At 39.0% G+C, this 19662-nt stretch overlaps 1 protein-coding gene across 3 annotated transcripts; it reads left to right on the forward strand.

Annotated features, from left to right (window-relative positions):
- The first annotated feature begins 12822 nt into the window (after window positions 1-12822).
- On the forward strand, window positions 12823-19615 carry b3gnt9 (UDP-GlcNAc:betaGal beta-1,3-N-acetylglucosaminyltransferase 9). Of its 3 annotated transcripts, none has more exons than XM_029433293.1 (7): window positions 12823-12909; window positions 14110-14474; window positions 15050-15169; window positions 15724-16086; window positions 16386-16627; window positions 16721-16976; window positions 17062-19615. In XM_029433293.1, the coding sequence occupies exons 2-7, from the start codon at window positions 14367-14369 to the stop codon at window positions 17404-17406; spliced, it is 1434 nt and encodes a 477-aa protein (XP_029289153.1). In that variant the 5' UTR covers window positions 12823-12909; window positions 14110-14366; the 3' UTR covers window positions 17407-19615. The 3 variants fall into 3 exon arrangements, with proteins under 3 accessions (XP_029289153.1, XP_029289154.1, XP_029289155.1); XM_029433294.1 differs by having other exon boundaries at window positions 15727-16086; XM_029433295.1 differs by lacking the exon at window positions 15050-15169.
- Window positions 19616-19662: the final 47 nt, after the last annotated feature.

Raw genomic sequence — 19662 nt, forward strand, 5'->3', positions numbered from 1 at the left:
AAGATGAGGCCACTGGAGATTAATGTTGAGACCACTGTCAGACACAACAAAGTGCTCATGGGCTCCACACATCTTTCTTTCATATGCTTCTCTTGCAAATCTTTCATGTGTACAACCCCATCTAAAGAAAGAAGAATTAATTAAAATTGTGTTTGAACTGGTCAAATTTTACATTCTTCTTCTGTTATGGAAATGGAAACCTTCTCACAGGCACTTAACAAATCCACATAATTCATATCCATTAATTCATCGCTGTGAAGTGTGGTCAATGGTTTAGGGATGCCTTCTGTCTCTTTTGGTACAAATTCCTCGTTGTAGGGTGTGTGAAGTAAATAAACTCCTGATTGTATTGTGTCACATTTAATGATTATCACATGTACTCGTACACCTCAATCAAAATGTATTATGTATTGTGTCACATTTAATGATTATCACATGTACTCGTCCACCTCAATCAAAATGTATTATTGCACAACATGTATTTCTGCACAAATGTATAATGAGCACTATTTAGTTATGAATGTGAAGCACTCTAGGTTCTCTTCAAAGAGGCCAGTGCCCCTGCAACACTGAGCCTGGACCCACATGTGCCCCCCCCTCCGAACGAATATTGTACAATGTGCAATATACAAAAAGTACTGATTTTGTGACGTTCCAGGCAGGGGCGGGACTTTATTTTGATGGAAACACCATGCGAGGACAGACTAGGATCATACCATTATGTAAAAGAAGGAAGGTTAGCAGAGTGCATACATAACATTAAAGACACGGCAGTAGGACAGACAACATAAGCAATCATACGGGGGGAAAATAGTTAAAAATATTGACATAATTATTAAAACATGATTAAAAGTGCATTCAGAGTGTGTATATGTGTGAAGATGGTTATGGATATTGCATTAGGTGTGGTGATTAAGCAGCCTGACGGCCCAGGGGTAGAAACTGTTTTTTAGTCTGTTTGTCCGTGATTTGAAGCTCCTGTATCTTCTCCCAGAAGGCAGGAAAGAGAACAGTCTGTGACCTGAGTGAGAGCTGTCCTTTATTATTTTGTTTGCTGAGGCAGCAGGAGGTGGAGATGTGTTCCAGAGACGGCAGGGGTCAGCCAACTGTTTTCTCTGCCATCCTAATCACTCTCTGCAGGGCTTTCTTATCCGCAGCTGAACATCCAGCATACCACACAGAGATGGAGTATGACAGCACGCTCTCGATGGTCGCCTTCTTGTTCAGTCTGTTTCTCCGTAGCACCCTAGCGCACAACAAAAACAATACCATGATTGGTATGTTCCTGACTGATGACAGCATCTCTCCAGTGATCAATCATGGCATGTGTGTTTTTATTTAGGTTCCCATAGTAACGAGTGTGCTCCCATATGGCTCTTCATTTAATGTCACTCGGAGACTTCTAATTTTAGCCTGTGTGTTGGTAAGCAATTTTTCATTCAGTGTTTTCATAAAAGTCTCATTTTTATGCATTTATTTTTGTTACAAAAAGAAAAACACAGTTACTATTGTTTAACATTTAATCAAACCTTTAATTTTACAACTTAACACAGAACCACAGCAAACAAATCAAATAAATAAAGGCCAAAGTCTTTAGATAAGTCTTTAGTGCAGTGCTTCTTTTTCGGTTTTCTCTCATTTCTTCACTTTCTCCCGACGCGCTTGCATTTAAATCCCTCATCTCTCTGTATGTATCTGGCCTGTACCACTACACTGAGTTGCACTCTGAATCTCGTTGTACTTAACAAAAAATATTCAAATCAAATCAAATCAAATTTATTTGTATAGCCCAATATCACAAATTATACATTTGTCTCAGTGTGCTTTACAGACTGTACAGGTTACGACACCCTCTGTCCTTAGACCCTCGCATCGCACAAGGAAAAACTTCCTAAAAGAAACCCCCATAATTAAAGGGGGAAAAATGGAAGAAACCTCAGGGAGAGCAACTGAGGAGGGATCCCTCTCCCAGGACGGACAGACGTGCAATAGATGTCGTGTGTACAGGATAAACAACATAGTACAAATACAACATTTGACAGAAATGATGTTGTGCTGAAAAAAGAGAAAGTTTGGATGAATCCAGGAAAATGTCAAAAAGGCTTCCCGGTGTCCAGCAGGACCAGGTCAGCAGGCGCAGCCACGATTCATGATCCTGACGTAAACTTTATCAGTGGCAACCTGCCACATGAGAGACAGAAGCTCCAGGGATGATGCCCCGGATGATGAGTTAGTAACACACATTTACATAAATGCATACAGATAGAGAGGGAGAAGAAGAGAGGGGAGGGAGGGGAGGAGAGAGGAAGAGAAGGAAGAGAGCAGGGAGGTGTCCCCCGGCAGTCTAAGCCTATAGCAGCATAACTAGGCTGATCCAGGGCAAACCTGAGCAAGTCCTAACTATAAGCTTTATCAAAAAGGAAAGTCTTTAGCCTACTCTTAAATGTGGAGAGTGTGTCTGCCTCCCGAACACAAACTAGAAGCTGGTTCCACTGGAGAGGAGCTTGATAGCTGAAGGCTCTGGCTCCCATTGTACTCTTAGAGACTCTAGGAACCACAAGTAACCCTGCAGTCTGGGAGCGTAATGCTCTAGTTGGTTTATAAGGTACTATGAGATCTTTAAGATATGCTGGAGCCTGACCATTAATTGCTTTGTAAGTCAGGAGAAGGATTTTGAATTCTATTCTGTATTTTACCGGGAGCCAGTGCAGAGCAGCTAATACAGGAGTAATATGATCCCGTTTCCTTGTTCTTGTCAATACACGTGCCGCTGCATTTTCGATCAACTGAAGAGTCTTATGTGACTTTTTGGGACAACCTGATAACAATGAGTTGCAGTAATCCAGCCTTGAAGTAACAAATGCATGGACTAGTTTTTCTGCATCATTTTGAGACAGGATGTGTCTTATTTTTGCAATGTTATGTAGATGAAAGAAGGCAGTCCTTGAGATTTGTTTTATGTGAGAGTTAAAAGACAGATCCTGATCAAAGATGACGCCAAGATTCCTTACAGTGGAGCTGGAGGCCAAATTAATGCCATCCAGAGCTTCTATGTCATTAGAAAATGGGTTTCGGAGGCGTTTAGGGCCAAGTATAATAACTTCAGTTTTGTCTGTGTTTAACATCAAAAAGTTGCTAGACATCCAAGTTTTTATGTCCTTAAGGCATGCTTGAAGTTTAGCCAATTGATTGGTTTCATCTGGTTTAATTGATAGATATAATTGGGTATCATCCGCATAACAATGAAAGTTTATAGAGTGGTTCCTTATAATATTGCCCAAAGGAAGCATATATAAGGTGAATAGAATCGGTCCAAGTACAGAACCCTACGGAACTCCAAGACTGACTTTGGCTGTCATGGAGGATTTATCGTTAACAAGTACAAATTGAGATCGCTCAGATAAATAGGACTTGAACCAGCTTAATGCGGTTCCTTTTATGCCAACACAATGTTCCAGTCTCTGTAGTAGAATGTCATGATCAACAGTGTCGAAAGCAGCACTGAGGTCTAACAAGACAAGAACAGAGACAAGTCCTTTGTCTGATGCCATTAGAAGATCATTGGTAACTTTCACCAGTGCCGTCTCTGTGCTATGATGAACTCTAAATCCAGATTGAAAAGCCTCAAATAAACTATTATTATGTAAAAAATCACATAACTGTTTTGCAACTGCTTTCTCAAGGATTTTAGCGAGAAAGGGTAGGTTAGATATCGGCCTATAGTTGGCTAAAACCTCTTTATCAAGACTAGGCTTTTTAAGAAGTGGTTTTATTACAGCTACTTTAAAGGATTTTGGTACGTAGCCAGATAATAGAGACAGGTTGATCATATTTAATAACGAGGTGTTAATTAAGGGTAAAACTTCTTTAAACAGTTTAGTTGGAATCGGGTCTAAAAGACAGGTTGATGGCTTAGACGATGAGATTGTTGAAGTTAGTTGGTTAAGGTTGATTTTAGTAAAACAGTCTAGATATATTTCAGGAGTTACAGATGTTTTTAAAATTCCGGCGGTTGAAGTTAAGTCATTACCAATTGAGGTCAGGAGGAGATTAATTTTGTCTCTAATAATTATAATTTTATGGTTAAAGAAGCTCATGAAGTCGTCACTACTGAGAGATATAGGAATAGAAGGCTCTGTAGAGCTGTGACTCTGTCAGCCTGGCTACAGTGCTGAAAAGAAACCTGGGGTTGTTCTTATTTTCTTCTATTAAGGAAGAGTAATAAGCTGCTCTGGCATTACAGAGAGCCTTCTTATACGTTTTAAGATGATCTAACCAGACTAAACGAGATTCTTCCAATTTAGTGGAACGCCATTTACTTTCAAGATTTCTCGACTTTTGTTTTAGTTTGCGGATTTGTAAATTAAGCCATGGAGCTTTCTTTTTCTGTTTTATAATCTTCTTCTTTAGAGGAGCAACAGAGTCGAGTGTTATTCGCAGTGAGGCTGCAGCGCTATCAACAAGATGATTAATTTGGGAGGGACTAAAGTTAGCATTGGAGTCCTCCATTATATTGATATTGAGTCCTGGTATTGAATCAAGTGCTGATGGAATCACTTCCTTAAATTTAGTCACAGCACTTTCAGATAAACATCGAGCGTAGGATATTTTGTCTACTGGCTTGTAGTCCAGTAACAGGACTTCAAAAGTTATTAAAAAATGGTCTGATAAAAGAGGATTATGTGGACACACTGATAAACTTTCAATTTCAACACCATATCCCAGAACAAGGTCCAGAGTGTGATTTAAACAGTGAGTTGGTTCATGTACATTTTGACTGAACCCAATTGAATCTAATATTGTGATAAATGCATTATTAAGGCTGTCACCATCAACATCCACATGAATATTAAAGTCACCTACAATAATTACTTTATCTGTTTTAAGGACTAAACTTAATAAAAATTCTGAGAATTCAGATAGAAATTCAGAATACGGACCAGGAGGGCGGTACACAGTAACAAATAAAATTGGCTTTATTGTTTTCCATGTTGGGTTTGAGAGCGTAAGAACAAGGCTTTCAAAAGAGTTATAGTTTAGTTTAGGCTTAGGATTGATCAAGAGGTTTGAGTCAAATATGGCCGCAACTCCACCTCCTCGGCCAGTACCTCGAGGAATGTGAGTATTAATATGACCAGGTGGAGTAGATTCATTTAGACTGACATATTCTTCATGTCTCAGCCAGGTTTCAGTGAGACAAAATAAATAAATCTTATTATCTGATATTAAATCATTTACCAATCCAGCTTTCGTTGATAAAGATCTGATGTTTAAGAGCCCACATTTAATTTTTCGATTTAGTTGCACTTTTGCAGCGGTGGTGTTTATTTTAATTAGGTTTTCATGTATAACTCCTCTTCTGTTAACCATAGATTTTATTAGTTTCAGTGGTCGTGGGGCAGACACAGTCACTATGGGGATTTGAGTGGGTGACTGCCCGGAAAGAAGCACAGAGAAGTGTGTAAGACTGCGACTCTTTGTTCTGGTCTCAACTCTGGGTTGTCATGGATTAGGTCCACTAATAAACTTTGTGATATTATTGGATGTGAGATCTGCTCCAGCCAAAGTAGGATGCATGCCGTCACTCCTAATCAGACCAGGTTTTCCCCAGAAAGTCCGCCAATTGTCTAGGAAGCCCACATCATTATCTGGACACCACCGTGAGAGCCAGCGACAGAATGATGACATGCGGCTAAACATGTCATCATTCAAAAGATTTGGCAGAGGACCAGAGAAAACACACCGACTCCACATTAACTTTACTACACGCCGATTGATGCAATCGCGTGTCATTACCGCCGACGTGAATAACAATCTTACTGTATTTACGTTTAGCCTTAGCCAGCAGTTTCAAATGTGCTTCTATGTCGCCCGCTCTGGCCCCAGGAATGCACGTGACTGTCGTTGCTGGTGTCTCAAAATGAACGTATCTCAAAATTGAGCTACCGATAGCCAGAGCTGGCTTCTCAGCTGGTGTGTCAATCTGTTAGAAACAGCAAGCGGTTGGTGGTGAACCGTGGGCTTCTGATAACACTTCTTTCGGACAGTCACCCAGTCTCCCGGCTGCTCGGGCCCCGCCGGGGGACAGCTAACAGGAGATACCACTGGTCGGCCCGCACCGGCTATAGGGGGCTTGCTAACAGCTACAGTTGATAACCGCTGACTAACCATGGTGCGGAGCCGCTCATCTATCCCTCTAAAACTCGCCTCCAACCCTGCGTATAAACCACATTTAATACACGTACCATTATCACTAAAGGAGGCAGTGCAATAGCTAAACATGAAATACACCGAGCAGGAGAGGGCAGAAGAGGGAGATGCCATTGCTAGCTGCCGAGCTGCAGCAGCTAACGTTAGCATAGCCGAACGGACCGTAAAGAATTGAGGATTTAGCGAGAGTCGCTAAGAGAAGGAGGATAAGGAGACAGTTGTAATAAGGATAAGGAGATATTGAAGGCTTGAACACTGCTTAGTCTCTTTTGTCCCAGGTTGAATGTACCTCTCTGACAGAACACTTGGCCCCAGCCAGGCCCCCCCAATGATGATGGTCTAGAACCACCACTGGACCCTCCTCACATGTTTGCCTACGCACCATGTTTTGTTTTGTTATTACGTATTTGATATTCTTTTTTAAAATCATGTCTAGCCAATGTTAGCAACATTGTCATTGATTTGATAATTGTGCTGAATTAAAATATGCACTTTGAGGGTGCTGTAGAAGATTCACTTATACTAGATAGCACAAGATATTACCTCCTCAAGTTTCTCTTTTTTAATTTAATTTATAGATAATTTTACTCAAGAACTGATATTTCACATTATGTATAATTAAACAATTTTCTTTACAAATTGTAACGGTACGATCAAGACAGAAGGGAGGTGGGACTCAATTGCACGACACAGAGGCAGATAAATGTTGGATGGAAATGGTCTTTACTGAAAACTTTGTAGTTGCTATGGTACACGCATAGACAGTTGAACATACAAAGTATCAAGGGGTAATCCAGGAGCAGAGTTGGGTCACGGAAACAGGTTTGGTACACGGGCAGATACTCAGCGTAACAGCACAGCAGACAAGGATCAGGCAAGGGCAGAATCGAGTCACGGAAACAAGGTCGAGGAAGCCGGGGAATCAAACGCTTGGGAAACAGGAAGACGGGACTAATGCTGGAATTCTTGACATCGAAGTACGAAGACGAACTGGCAACGAAAGAAAACACAACACAAAACATCTAACGAATAGGCCGAGACCTAATACAAATGCTACCCATTTCTTTTTAACCAGGATTGTCAAACATACGGCCCACGGGGTAAAACCGGACTGCCAGAGGGTCCAATACGGCCCGCGGAATGACTTTGCAAAGTGTAGAAATTACAGAGAAGACATTAAGTGCAATTTTTCAATAAAATTAACTGCTATTTCGAATTGTTGAAGGCAAAAATATGGCAAGTTTCAGGAGCAAATTAAACAGTGAGTAAGCCTATCTAAGTAAAACAATTTTTTAAAGAGTACCACAGCCAAGAAGTGGTAATTAAAGATCCAAATGATGTGGATCATTTACAATAAATGGAATTCCCATCACTACACTTAGCGCAAAAAGGTACAAAGAAAGGAAAACTATTAGCTATTACAGACATTAAGTGACATTACAGATGGAAACAGTAAGTAAAGTGGTGAAAAAGGCCCCTGCAACCAAGAAAGACCCCGCAAAAAAGGTTGTCAAGCCCAAAGCGAAGAAAGTAGCATCCAAGAAGAAGTGAGCTGTCATCAGTCTGAACTACAGCTCCCACTAAAGGCTCTTTTAAGAGCCATCACATCATCCTGAAAGAGCCTTTTCCTCTTTATTCTTACTGTCATTACATTAGGATATATTTATGTTAGTAGGCTAAAGGAAAAATACACAACTATTATTCATTAGCCTTAAAGTTATTTAGTACAATGATTATAAATTAGGGTCAAATTGATCACTATAAGCAGAAGATTATTATAACCGATTTCCCCCATCTATTTCTAATTCAGAAAACTATCAAATTGACTTTTGTATATTTATTATATAAATATAAATTAATTAAATGAATAGCTTTGTTATTTACTAGCCACCACATCATCCTGAAAGAGCCTTTTCCTGTTTATTCTTACTGCTGTCATTACCTGCAAACATTACAATATATTTATATTAGTAGGCTAATGTAAAAGTGGAAGGAAAGTAAACAATCTTTACTCTGTAGGCTGTTATTTTATTTAACCTCTTAACGGGTGGTCATGTGATAGTTTTACATTTTCAGAGAGGTTGTATCTTGCCCTGTGTTGTTTACAGTCCGCCATGATGGAGTTGTTACGCAATGCCACATGTCGTTAGAAAGCTTAGAATCTCGTCTATTTCGTGAGCAAAACTGTTTTGAGATCAAAATCACAACAGCAAGTACAGTAGGCATCTCACACAAGCAAACAAACTCACAATCAAACCCATAACTTTGAGCCAACTCACCTATCTCATCATAATCCTGTAATCAGTAATAATAAAAAAATAGAAAACTTCCTGTGTCATTGCAGAGGTCCAATAGATTTCCAATAAAAATATATCCATCTTGAACATCGTCACATTGATAAAAGCCCATGAACAACTGTTGCAATCTTTGAAATCAGCTGATCGATGTGTTTATTTTCGCGATGATACTCGGTAAAAACAGCAGTTATCAAGCTATTATCGCTATTTTGATATTTGCTAGCGGGATGCCGAACTCTGACCTTTCGATTGACACTTAATTTGAGCCAATCGGAGCTTCCATGCGTTATCTACAGCCATTAAGAGCCAATGAGTGTCAACTTGATAAGGAAGTGCCAGCCCTCTTCTTTTGTTTACAGAAGGAGCTCTCGCTGACTCGCATATTGTGTAGCCAATGAACTGCTGAAGCTTTAGACATGTGACAACCATGGTTTTATTTTTACAAATGTAGTTATTTTTTCATAATTGTATTTATTAATTATAAAATACAAAATAAACAAACAAATATTATAAAATAAATGTTTTATACTTTACTTATGTTACTTGTTTTTATCTGTAAAAGAGACGGACCAGGAATCTTTGGGTTACAATATCAAGTTATTTATTCAAATCAAAACATCAAATTAGCTTCCAATTAGGGCCAATCAGCTTCGTCGCTCCACAGAACACCAACGTAGTTAACTGTCGCAGTTTCACAAAAAGGCCACGAATGAGCATTCACATACAGTATATACACACTAGCAAAATATGAGTATCCCTTCTTTTTATTGGTTTTTGTAGGCCACCATCCAATGGTGGCCTTTGTTGGTGTGGTAGGCGTGATCATGTCTCTTGGCACAGTTTCATCTTTGGTGTCCTGATTTGGTAACTGGTTACATTTATTTGGAACTTACACTACATTAAGTATACATATTTGAACTTACACTACATTTAGTATACATATTTGAACTTACACTACATTAAGTATACATATTGAACAGTACATCTCCGGTCAGTGTCTCAGCCTGACACAGGGTGCTAAAGTTTTATCATAACATCTTCAAGGTCTCATGTCTTGGGTTACTGCTGTTCAACACAACACCTGATCTGATAGCGGAATGGGCATCTTTTCTTACGCACCCCTTATCTGGTTATATTCTAAACAAAGCTAGCTCCCTGCACCCTGTGTGCCACAGTTCAACTCACTCTGTGAGTACTCTTTTTAATCATGGACATGCATATAATTCTGATCAAAAGTATAAGAATATAACATCATACATAGTAATGTGTATGGTACTTTAATCAAGGCATAAAAGTACAAAAATATACATACATAGTAATGTGTATGTCACATGGATCAAGATATAAAAAGTACACCAATTTACATGGTGATGTGTATAGTACACCAAAGTATAAAAGTGCAGTGTACATCTAAGAATGAGCACGTGACACTAAGTTTAGCAATAAATTCATGATTTCCACACTTAGTTTGTGTCATTACTTCTGATAGAGAATATTGGGTATAAAAGTCATTTATGGCCTTTTTAAAATCGATAAATATAATATCTACAAATGCACAGTTTGTGAACGCCTGGTGTTACTCTTAGAAAAACTTGTCTAATATGTTATGTTGTTGTCCAGTTAATCTGAAATTTGAACCTGAACTTGGTGCTTGCACCATCTTCAGGCATTTTTCTCAACAACAAACTTCAGTCCACTATTACTCAGTGCCAGAAGCAGTGCATGGAGTAAATGGTTGAAGAGCAGCTTTCAATTTACTTTGGGCATTACATAGATATATATATGGTCTATATATCTATATATTAATATATATATCCTTATATAAACTAATATAAAACTATATGTATATATATATATATATGTCCTCTCTCTCTATTGTATCTATATCTATCTGTATCTCTAATATATCTATATATGTTATATATATATCTCTCTCGTTCTATCTATCTACTGATATACTATATATACCTATATCTATATATAGATCGTATATACTTGATCTATATGTCTATATCTCTCTCTCCTATCATATCTCTTATAGTAGACATATATATCTATCTATATCCCTCCATACATCTACATACTCATATATCTATTACCTATCTCTAATCTCTGTTCTCTGTATCTATATCTATACTCTATCCTATCTTCTCATCTATTATATCTATATCTCTCCTATCTATATCCTATTATGGTCATCTATATCTCTATATCTCTATATATATCTGTCTCTCTCTATATTCTCTATATATCTCTCTATCCTCTCTCTATATAATCCATCTCTCCTCATCGCTATATGTTAATCTCTCATCTATTTACTATTATCTCTCTATATATATATATGTATCTATATCTACTATACTCTATCTATCTATACTCTACTCTCTATATCCTCTACTTATCTCTCTATATCTCTATTATATCTCTATTCTTAGTATCTCTATCTACATCTCTATATATCTATCTTCTTTAACCAAATATCTCTCTGTCTATATCTCTGTCTATATTCTATCTTCTATGTATCTATATCGATATCTCTCCCTTTATCTTATCTTTCATATATATCTATATAGTATATCTGTCTCTATCTATATCTTTCGTCTACTATCTATCTATCTATCTTATCATATCTCTTATCTCTTCTTTCTGTATCATTTCCAGCTTCTCTGATACTTATATCTCATATTTATCTCATCTCTCTCTCCTCTATCTCTACGCATCTACCTATAATCTATCTCTCTCTATATCTCTCTCTGTCTTACTCTTATCTGTTTCTTTCATGTAATGTATAATCTCTCTACTATCTATATTCTATATCTATGTATCTCTCTCGTCTCTATTATGTCTGTATTTTTGTTATATATATATTTATTTCCTATATCTCTCAGCACTTGTCCCTCCATTTATCTCATTCTATGTCTTTCTTTCTGTATGTGTTCTGTATCTATATATACTTCTCATTATATATTTTATCTCTCTCTCATATATATCTATATCTATATTCTACCTATATCTATACATCTCTCTCCATCTCTATATCTTCCTCTATCTATATATCCTCTATAATTTCTGTATGTATGTATCTATTCTATGTCTATCTCTCTCTCTGTATGTCTTATCTATCTGTCTCCTCTCTCTCTATATCTCCTACTATATACTATATGTATATATAGATATGGAGTATACATTGATTGAATATGGGGTATGATTAATTATAGGCCTAATCTGTCCAAGGATCTCCCGGATGAAGCATCTTTCTGTTTCTGTAGATCTCTGTTGTAGAGACAAACTAGACAAAGACATGACTCATCATAAATTTAACTCCACACTCAGCACTTGTATTTATTCCTCTCGCCTTGTTCTTCCTTCACCATCCTGCCCAGTTGCTGTGTTGGCATCTGGCTTCAAGTCGCTCCGCTCTAGTTTTAAATCACGTGGTCAGGCAAAAAGATGAAGATGCTGCCTTCAGGTGCTCCTGGTTAGCTCCGTCCTCTGACGATTTGCTTGTAAATTCCAATATATTCTAATCTAGAATATATTCTTGCACCTTCCTGTCTAGTTGCATCTTTTCATCTCTTACATTGTAGCCAACATATTTATTATTTTTTGTAAAGTATTCTTCCTATTCTTTATTTATGTTTCTGGTCTATGCACACATACATCAATTAAAATTCCTTGTATGTGAACACCTACTTGGCAAGGAACCGGATTCTGATTCTGATTATAGAACTACATTACAGGTCATTTAGCAGATGCTCTTATCCAGAGCGATTTACAGTGAACTAAGTCCAGGGACAATCCCCCTGGAGCAACTCAGGGTTAAGTACCTTGCTCAGGGACAATGGTGGCAGCCTGGTATCTAACTCACAACCATCTAGTGTTGTTGGAAGCTGTACCACTAGACCACCATGCCATCACCATCCACACACTGATAACACATAATAAAAAAAGAGGGGTTGTTTGTAACAATTATTGTCACTTTTCTAATTTTTTACAGAGGTTTATCTTCAAAAACAAGCAGTGTTACTTCCTGAATAGCTGACTGTTACATGAAGACTCATTCATTGTATTATTGAAAATGAATTCATCTAATTTTCGACACTTTCAGTTGATAAATGTAGATTAAGATATTTCCTACAGCACCCGAAGGCACATTTAGCTCAGTCAGTAGCTCGTGAAGAAGACGGGCTCAGAGCCAGGTAACTGTTTTAACTTCTCCTCACCGATACGCACACACCCACACAGCCATGAATACAGCCGGTGGGCTCTCTCTCCTCGGCTCTTTGTCTTTGTGAACTTTATAACTCATTATTGTGTGTGTGTCTCTGCGCAGAGCGGAGTGTCGTAGTTTCACACAGACGCACAGATGTTACCACTTTGACCTCCTCCTCCGTCACGTCTGGTAAGTTTGAATGACTTGCATTTATCATCTAACATTTCATTACTATGTTTTTACTTTTTAAAAACCAACTAGAGTTGTTGTTGATTCTGTAAAACTTGCAGAATATAGCATATTGGGTGAAAAACTTTCTGTGTAAATTGCGCGAGAAGTTTGCGACACTTTTGGTCACAGTTGGTCATGTTTGTGTGGAATCGGTGCTCTTTGACAGAGACAAATAGCTGTGTTTAGACAGTCACATAAATAACAAGACGTTATTTGGGGATGTCTACAAATGATGTGAATGTTGGGACACAGTGTTCTTTGAAAGAGTTGGTACCCTCATGCTCACTTACATAAGAGACACTCCCCCTTCGGAACAGAGTTATGAATCGATGGGAATCAAGGAACAGAAAGTCACACAGTGACTGCTTTATCAGCAAGCAATTACATGTTGGATTCTTTTAAATTCCTTATATCGAATACTAACTACTAGGAGGTAAGTTCAAAGATCACTACTCAACCATTTAGCCAGTTTAACAAAGATGCCAGGACATCTTGTGACCTCCAATTGACCAAAACCATAAAATGGAGGAAAAAGTAGAAGATTAGTTGTGTCTATTGTGTCTATCTCTAGTGCATCGCACTTGCTTTCTTTGCCACAGAAATATATCTTTAAAATAATTGGCAGACTGGGCATGGCACCATACTCACATTTTATGACACGATTATCCTAGCCAAAATAATTGCGATTTACTATCCAGATAATCATCAAAATATTCTTAAAACTCTTAAAATGGCAATAAAACGTATGTGGAAACACTTCACATGTTGTTAAGTAATAAATATTTTATAACATCACTGGTAGGACACGTTTTGTGAACGTCCTTTTTAGTGAAAAATAAACAATCTTAATCAAAGATCATAAGGCTCACGTGCATTAATATTTATGTTTTTCACTTCTCTACCACGATACGAGCTAGGCATCTTTTCCTCGTCTCTCGTGAGGATGTTACAATTATCCCAATAATAGAAATTCACAATTCATGATCAACTTATTGTGAGGAATGGATTTATTCCACAAAGAAAGATTATTTTATTGCATTAGGAAAGATGAGAGAGGGTTACGCAATCCTCCTCCTGAGCAAACAAATGGAGGGACAACATCCTCTTTGCAACAGGGTGCATCAAAGTTTATGGAAATGTCTTGTCGTTGTTGTCCAGGATGCCCCCCCCCCCCCCACACACACACACACTGGTGCCTGAGGAGAATGTGAGGATGGAGCCAGACATGACGGACGTACATCAGAGAGGAGGAATCATCACATGTCTTCATCACATTCTGCAGAGTAGCCTGCAAACCCAAATCTAGTCCGACTCTGTGTCAGTCCCCACTGCTGTCTGCAAAGCAGTATGAACGGCAGCGGCCCCTTCCCACTGAATTCCTGTTCTATACTTAACGAAGTCAGTCTGGTCAGAAGATGCTGATGAAGATGGTGACGATGAGGAGGATCCTCCACGTGAAGGGAGATGTGATGTGCACGATGCTGCTGCTGCTGCTGTTCTGTCTGCTGCTCTATGCCCGCCAGGTAAGGAACCAGTCACAGCAGAGGACGGGGGACAAAAAGACTTTTGTACAATTCTTAAATGGATAGTTCAGATTTTTTGAAGTGGGGTTGTATGAGGTACTTATCCGTAGACAGTAGATGACAGTTGGCACGCCCCCTGTTTGCTTTGCACAGAAGCAAAGCAATGTACTGCAGCAGCAAACGTGTTTAGCCACCTAAAGAAATCAATATCAGTTTAAATGTACGCTGGATTTAGAATATTTTCACAGCTTTATAAAATATTATTTGGACCTTGCGGAACACAGGAGTTGCTGGTCTACCGCTGCATTAATGGGCTAGTTTGTTTGTGTTATTGTGTGACTTTGGTGAATCCCAACTAATACTTTGAAACACAGAAGTCACGCAATAACACAAACAAACTACGTACACATAATAACTATTAACAACTAATATTGATTTTTTTTTTACCTCATACAACCCCACTTCAAACAATCTGAACTATCCCTTTAAATAGACAACTACAACCCTCTCCTTCTTAGTCTTTAAAATCACCTGTCCATTTCCCATGTCCCATCAAATCCCACCCATGTTTCCAGGCCGTGCTCTCCTCTGGGTGGGACAGGCCTGTGTTGAAGCTGGAAATTCATGGCTCCACCAGCTCCAGCAGGACCTTGCTGGGCGCCAGTGGGGCCAAAGTAGGCCAGGATTCTCCAGGGGTATGACCTGATCTGATTGAAGCTATGAATGTGTGTGCTTGTTTGCATGTCGGTATCAGAATCAAAGTATCTTCATGATGGATATAATGGTAATGGATGCACTAAAAAATGAAAGCTGCAGTATAAATATTTTATACCCACAACGGATCAACAGATTTCTAATGTGAAAGGTGACGCTTGTAGTGACGAGCCACAGAGAATTCTCAGCAACTCTGCAGTTCCCTTTAGCTCTACAGAGGTTTTTAGCATCCTTTAGCTCATTGTTTAGGTTTGACTGCAGCTCAGAGCACTGCACAGTATGTGCTGTGGGAATATTCATACTGCATATGTTCAGTGTGTGCATATATGTACACACAGTCTGTTTGTATTTATGTTTGTGTGAATGTCCATCTGTACTAATTCACACAGGCTGCAACATATTTTTTATAATGAGAGATAAACATGAAGCAGTATAAACAAGTCTTTCATACTTTAATAAACATAAACATTCTTGTTCATTAAGATGACATTTACTTGCTATAATAATGTCTTCTGTCTTCATTTCTCTTTATTAGCAGATCTCATCCAGCCCTTCAGAGACACAGCTGCCTCCCTGCAAGCCCCAGGCCAAGTCCAAACCTCCTCAGCTCAAGCCAAAACCTCAGGTCAAATCTAAGGGGAAATCCAAGTCGCGACGGAAAAATGCTGTGCCGACTAAAACCGCTGGCAAGCCCCTGCCCACAATGCCACCATTTGACTTTGAGGGCTATCTGAGAGAAAAGGACAACAGAAACTTTAAGCTGCTCATAGACCAGCCAGAGAAATGTCACGTCGGAGGAGCAGAAGAAGAAGAAGCAGGAGGAAGTAAAGGTTCTACGACTGCTCTCCACATGCTCATTGCGGTTAAATCCATCCCTGCAGATTTTGATAAACGTCAGGTAACATATGCCATGTTGTATGTAGGCCTTTGCCAAAAAAAGACTTGTAAAATTAGCTGTGAAACAGTACAAGCTGTATATCAGGAGGATACAATACATACTGAGCATTTACATTTTATGATGTGTGTATATGTATATATACTGTATATATACCGGTATATATATATATATATAAATATATACATATACATATACATATATATACATATACATATACATATACATATACATATACATATATATATTAATACAGGTTTATTTCCATGTCAAAAATCATTTCTTTCTCTCTACACTGTTAGGTGGTACGTCGGACCTGGGGTAAAGAGGGACTTTTCCAAAATGGTGTGACCATCCGTACTGTTTTCCTGCTGGGGGTTCCCAGGAATCGGACGGCTCTGCCTCTGTGGGATCGGCTTTTGACCTACGAGAGTCAAACCTTTAGGGATATCCTGCTCTGGGACTTTGAAGACACCTTCTTCAACCTGACGCTGAAGGAAACACATTTTCTGAATTGGGTTAACAGCAGCTGTCCTCAAGTCAAGTCAGTTTTTATAAGATATATCGGGGGTTGATCTACTTCTGAGACAAGTGTGACTCACATCTGATGCTTTTCCCATTGTCTTGTCTCTTACAGATTCATCTTCAAGGGCGATGCTGATGTGTATGTTAATGTGGAGAATATACTAGAGATGCTACAAGGGCAAAAGCCAGACAAGGATCTGTTTGTCGGTGATATTATTATCCATGCTAAACCCATTCGCCGGCGCAGTTCCAAATACTATGTGCCAGAGTTTGTTTATGGAGGGGGTTTGTACCCAAATTACGCTGGGGGAGGAGGGTTTGTCATGTCGGGACACACGGCTCGGAGACTTAGCTCTGCCTGTCAACAGGTACTTCAAAGTTGGACACTTGTAACATTTTGGTAAATCAGCTTTCAGAATTCTTTAATCTATGATTATTTTTGTTCACTTCCAGGTGGAGCTGTTCCCCATTGATGATGTCTTTCTGGGAATGTGCCTCCAGCTGATCGGCGTCCCACCATCACGCCACCAGGGCTTTCGGACCTTCGGGATTCCCCGTCCGTCTGCGGCGCCCCACCTTCAGACGTTCGACCCCTGTTTTTACAGGGAGCTCATGGTTGTTCACCAGCTCAGTGTTCCTCAGATCTGGCTCATGTGGAACCTCCTGCACGACCCCAAACTGAGCTGCCACAACAGGACCAGCCCGACATCCTGGCCCTTCAGGTGGAAGGACAAGATGGGAGAAACAGCGGCGAAAGAGACGGACTACGGTGAGAAGCAGGTGTTCTTCACGCATTAGTGACTCCCTGCAGGGCCGAGTGGGAACTGCAAGAGCCCTAGCGAGGACAAAATGCTTATAAAGCAGGATCTGTGACCAATTGAAAGGCTTGCGAGGTGTTTAAAAGCACAGTTGAATCATATGATCCATGCTGGCAGATCATCTTTGCGGAAATGAATTGGCAAAGGCCTAATGTGCTTCAGATTGTTCAGGAAGGAAGCCCAAAGAGAATTTAAGCTTTGCCATCCGAGCAGAACTGTGTGTCCGTACAGTGAACAGCCATGTAGCAAGACACCGACTCGCAACGAAGACTGTGAGAAGACTTTTGAATGTGCAATCCGCAGAATGTATTGTGTTATAATTGTTTACACAGAGACACAGTGAGATCACAGTGGTTAGCCTGTTTAACCCCTTCCATGCAGAGGAGCTAGGGCTGGTGATGGCCGTGTGGACCGGGTGAGTGGAAAGACAGGAGAGACTTGTTGTGTTCTCACCGTGAATCACTGGCAGAGGTGTTCCTCACTCTTATGCTGGACGGAGGCACAGATGGACACTCGCATTATCTGTTCCCTGGAGGAACAACAACAAATGAGCCTAAATGGAAACCAGCTGCACAGTGGTAACACACACAACACACACACACACACACACACACACACACACACACACACACTTTTATTACTTTCATTATAATGATTTGATTTGTATGATTCAGTTTTTTTTTCTCGTAAAAAACTCTTTATCTCTTTACCGTCATGTTTTCAAAATGTTCAACATGTAACAGTAAAACATGTTCACAGACCTACACAGATATTAAGACATACATGTGTCTAACGGTGTGAGTGTTCATGTGTTTGGACTTCAGTTGGTGCTCTTTTGTTTGCCCAGGCTATGTGCATGTCTCTGCAATATCTCAACAGATTGTCAAGCAATTTGAAACAGACATTCGTGGTGCTGAGAGGTTGTTTGCTAATAACTTTGATGATCCTCACTGAGGTGGACTGTTGTGGTTTTGAGTGAAATGTCTCGACAGCTATCCAATGGATTGCCATCAAATTTGGTAAACATGTTCACGTTCCCCTCAGAATAAAGTGTAATAACTGGTGATCCTAACTTTTCAGTTTCAACAATGGAACTTGTCAAATACTCTGGTTTAGCATTAAATACTTGAAACAGTTATTACATTATGATGTAATGTAATTATATTAATGATTTAGAATTTGCACTCTATTCAACTCAGAGGTCCAACAGTGTTTAAACATCAAACTACTAATTAGATGGAATTGTTAAAGGTGCCCTGTGTACGATGGGGATGTATGGGGAAAATGTGGAAAGCACAATTAATGCAATGTGAACAGAGATGTCTTATAGTAATGATTGACATGTCTGTGCATCAGTTATGTTTCTTTGAATTGATTCATTGTGATATACAAAAAACATCATTATGGCCAAAAGATAAAAATGCCCATTCAGTTTGTAACGTAGGACTTTGATATCACTAACAAGTCATTTCATTTACTACACACTATTGTAAAGTGATTTTATTTAGCTGACCCACTCATTCTGCATAATAATTAGCCATGTGCTTCATGTGTTGCAGGGAGAGTGTATTTCCACAACCTTAACATACAACAAATGAAGCTCAGAACTTGTTTCTCCGTTTAAAAAAACCCAGTCCTTTTATTTCAATCCATATTCATCAGTTTCAGATGTAACGAGCTGTATGTATCAGCCATAAGTTTCCAGGAAGATTCAGTTTCTGATTATTCAATGTCGCCCAGTCAGTGAGGGGCGATGGGGGTCAGGCAGTTATTGGAATAAAAATGTAATTCATGTGATTTTGACTATTTTTTAAGGAGGTATTTTACAGTTTTGTGTCCTGATGCGACAATCAACCAAAAGTCAGCAATAAAACTTTTGTTTTAAATTATTAGAAAACTCAGAATCTCATCAAAGACAATATATTTAAAACGGAAGATTTGTCACTAATAATAATAATAATAATAATATAATATAATATAATCCTGTTAGATTAATATTGCAAATGTGACTTTTGACGTTGAGTAAACAAAGAAATAAAATCTCCCAAACTTTTAAAACATCCACATTTTTATTGTTTTTTTTCATATCCTGGTTGCACACACAGAGAATGAACTTTGATGTCAATGAATCGTGAACACTTGATTTCATAAATGTCGCATTGGAGTTGTTGGAGGTCGCACAGCAGCAGCAGCTCGTCTCAACAACCGTCAAAACACATTTCGAAGTCATTTTGTG

The sequence above is a fragment of the Cottoperca gobio genome, chromosome 6 (genome assembly GCF_900634415.1).
Source record: "Cottoperca gobio chromosome 6, fCotGob3.1, whole genome shotgun sequence".
NCBI classification, from domain to species: Eukaryota; Metazoa; Chordata; class Actinopteri; order Perciformes; family Bovichtidae; genus Cottoperca; species Cottoperca gobio.

Coding starts and splice junctions, on each gene's coding strand:
- b3gnt9 (XM_029433293.1), top strand. CDS start 14,367: ATGCTGATGAAGATGGTGACGATGAGGAGGATCCTCCACGTGAAGGGA. Junction 14,475..15,049: donor TGCTGCTCTATGCCCGCCAG/GTAAGGAACCAG, acceptor CCATGTTTCCAG/GCCGTGCTCTCCTCTGGGTG. Junction 16,087..16,385: donor CAGATTTTGATAAACGTCAG/GTAACATATGCC, acceptor CTACACTGTTAG/GTGGTACGTCGGACCTGGGG.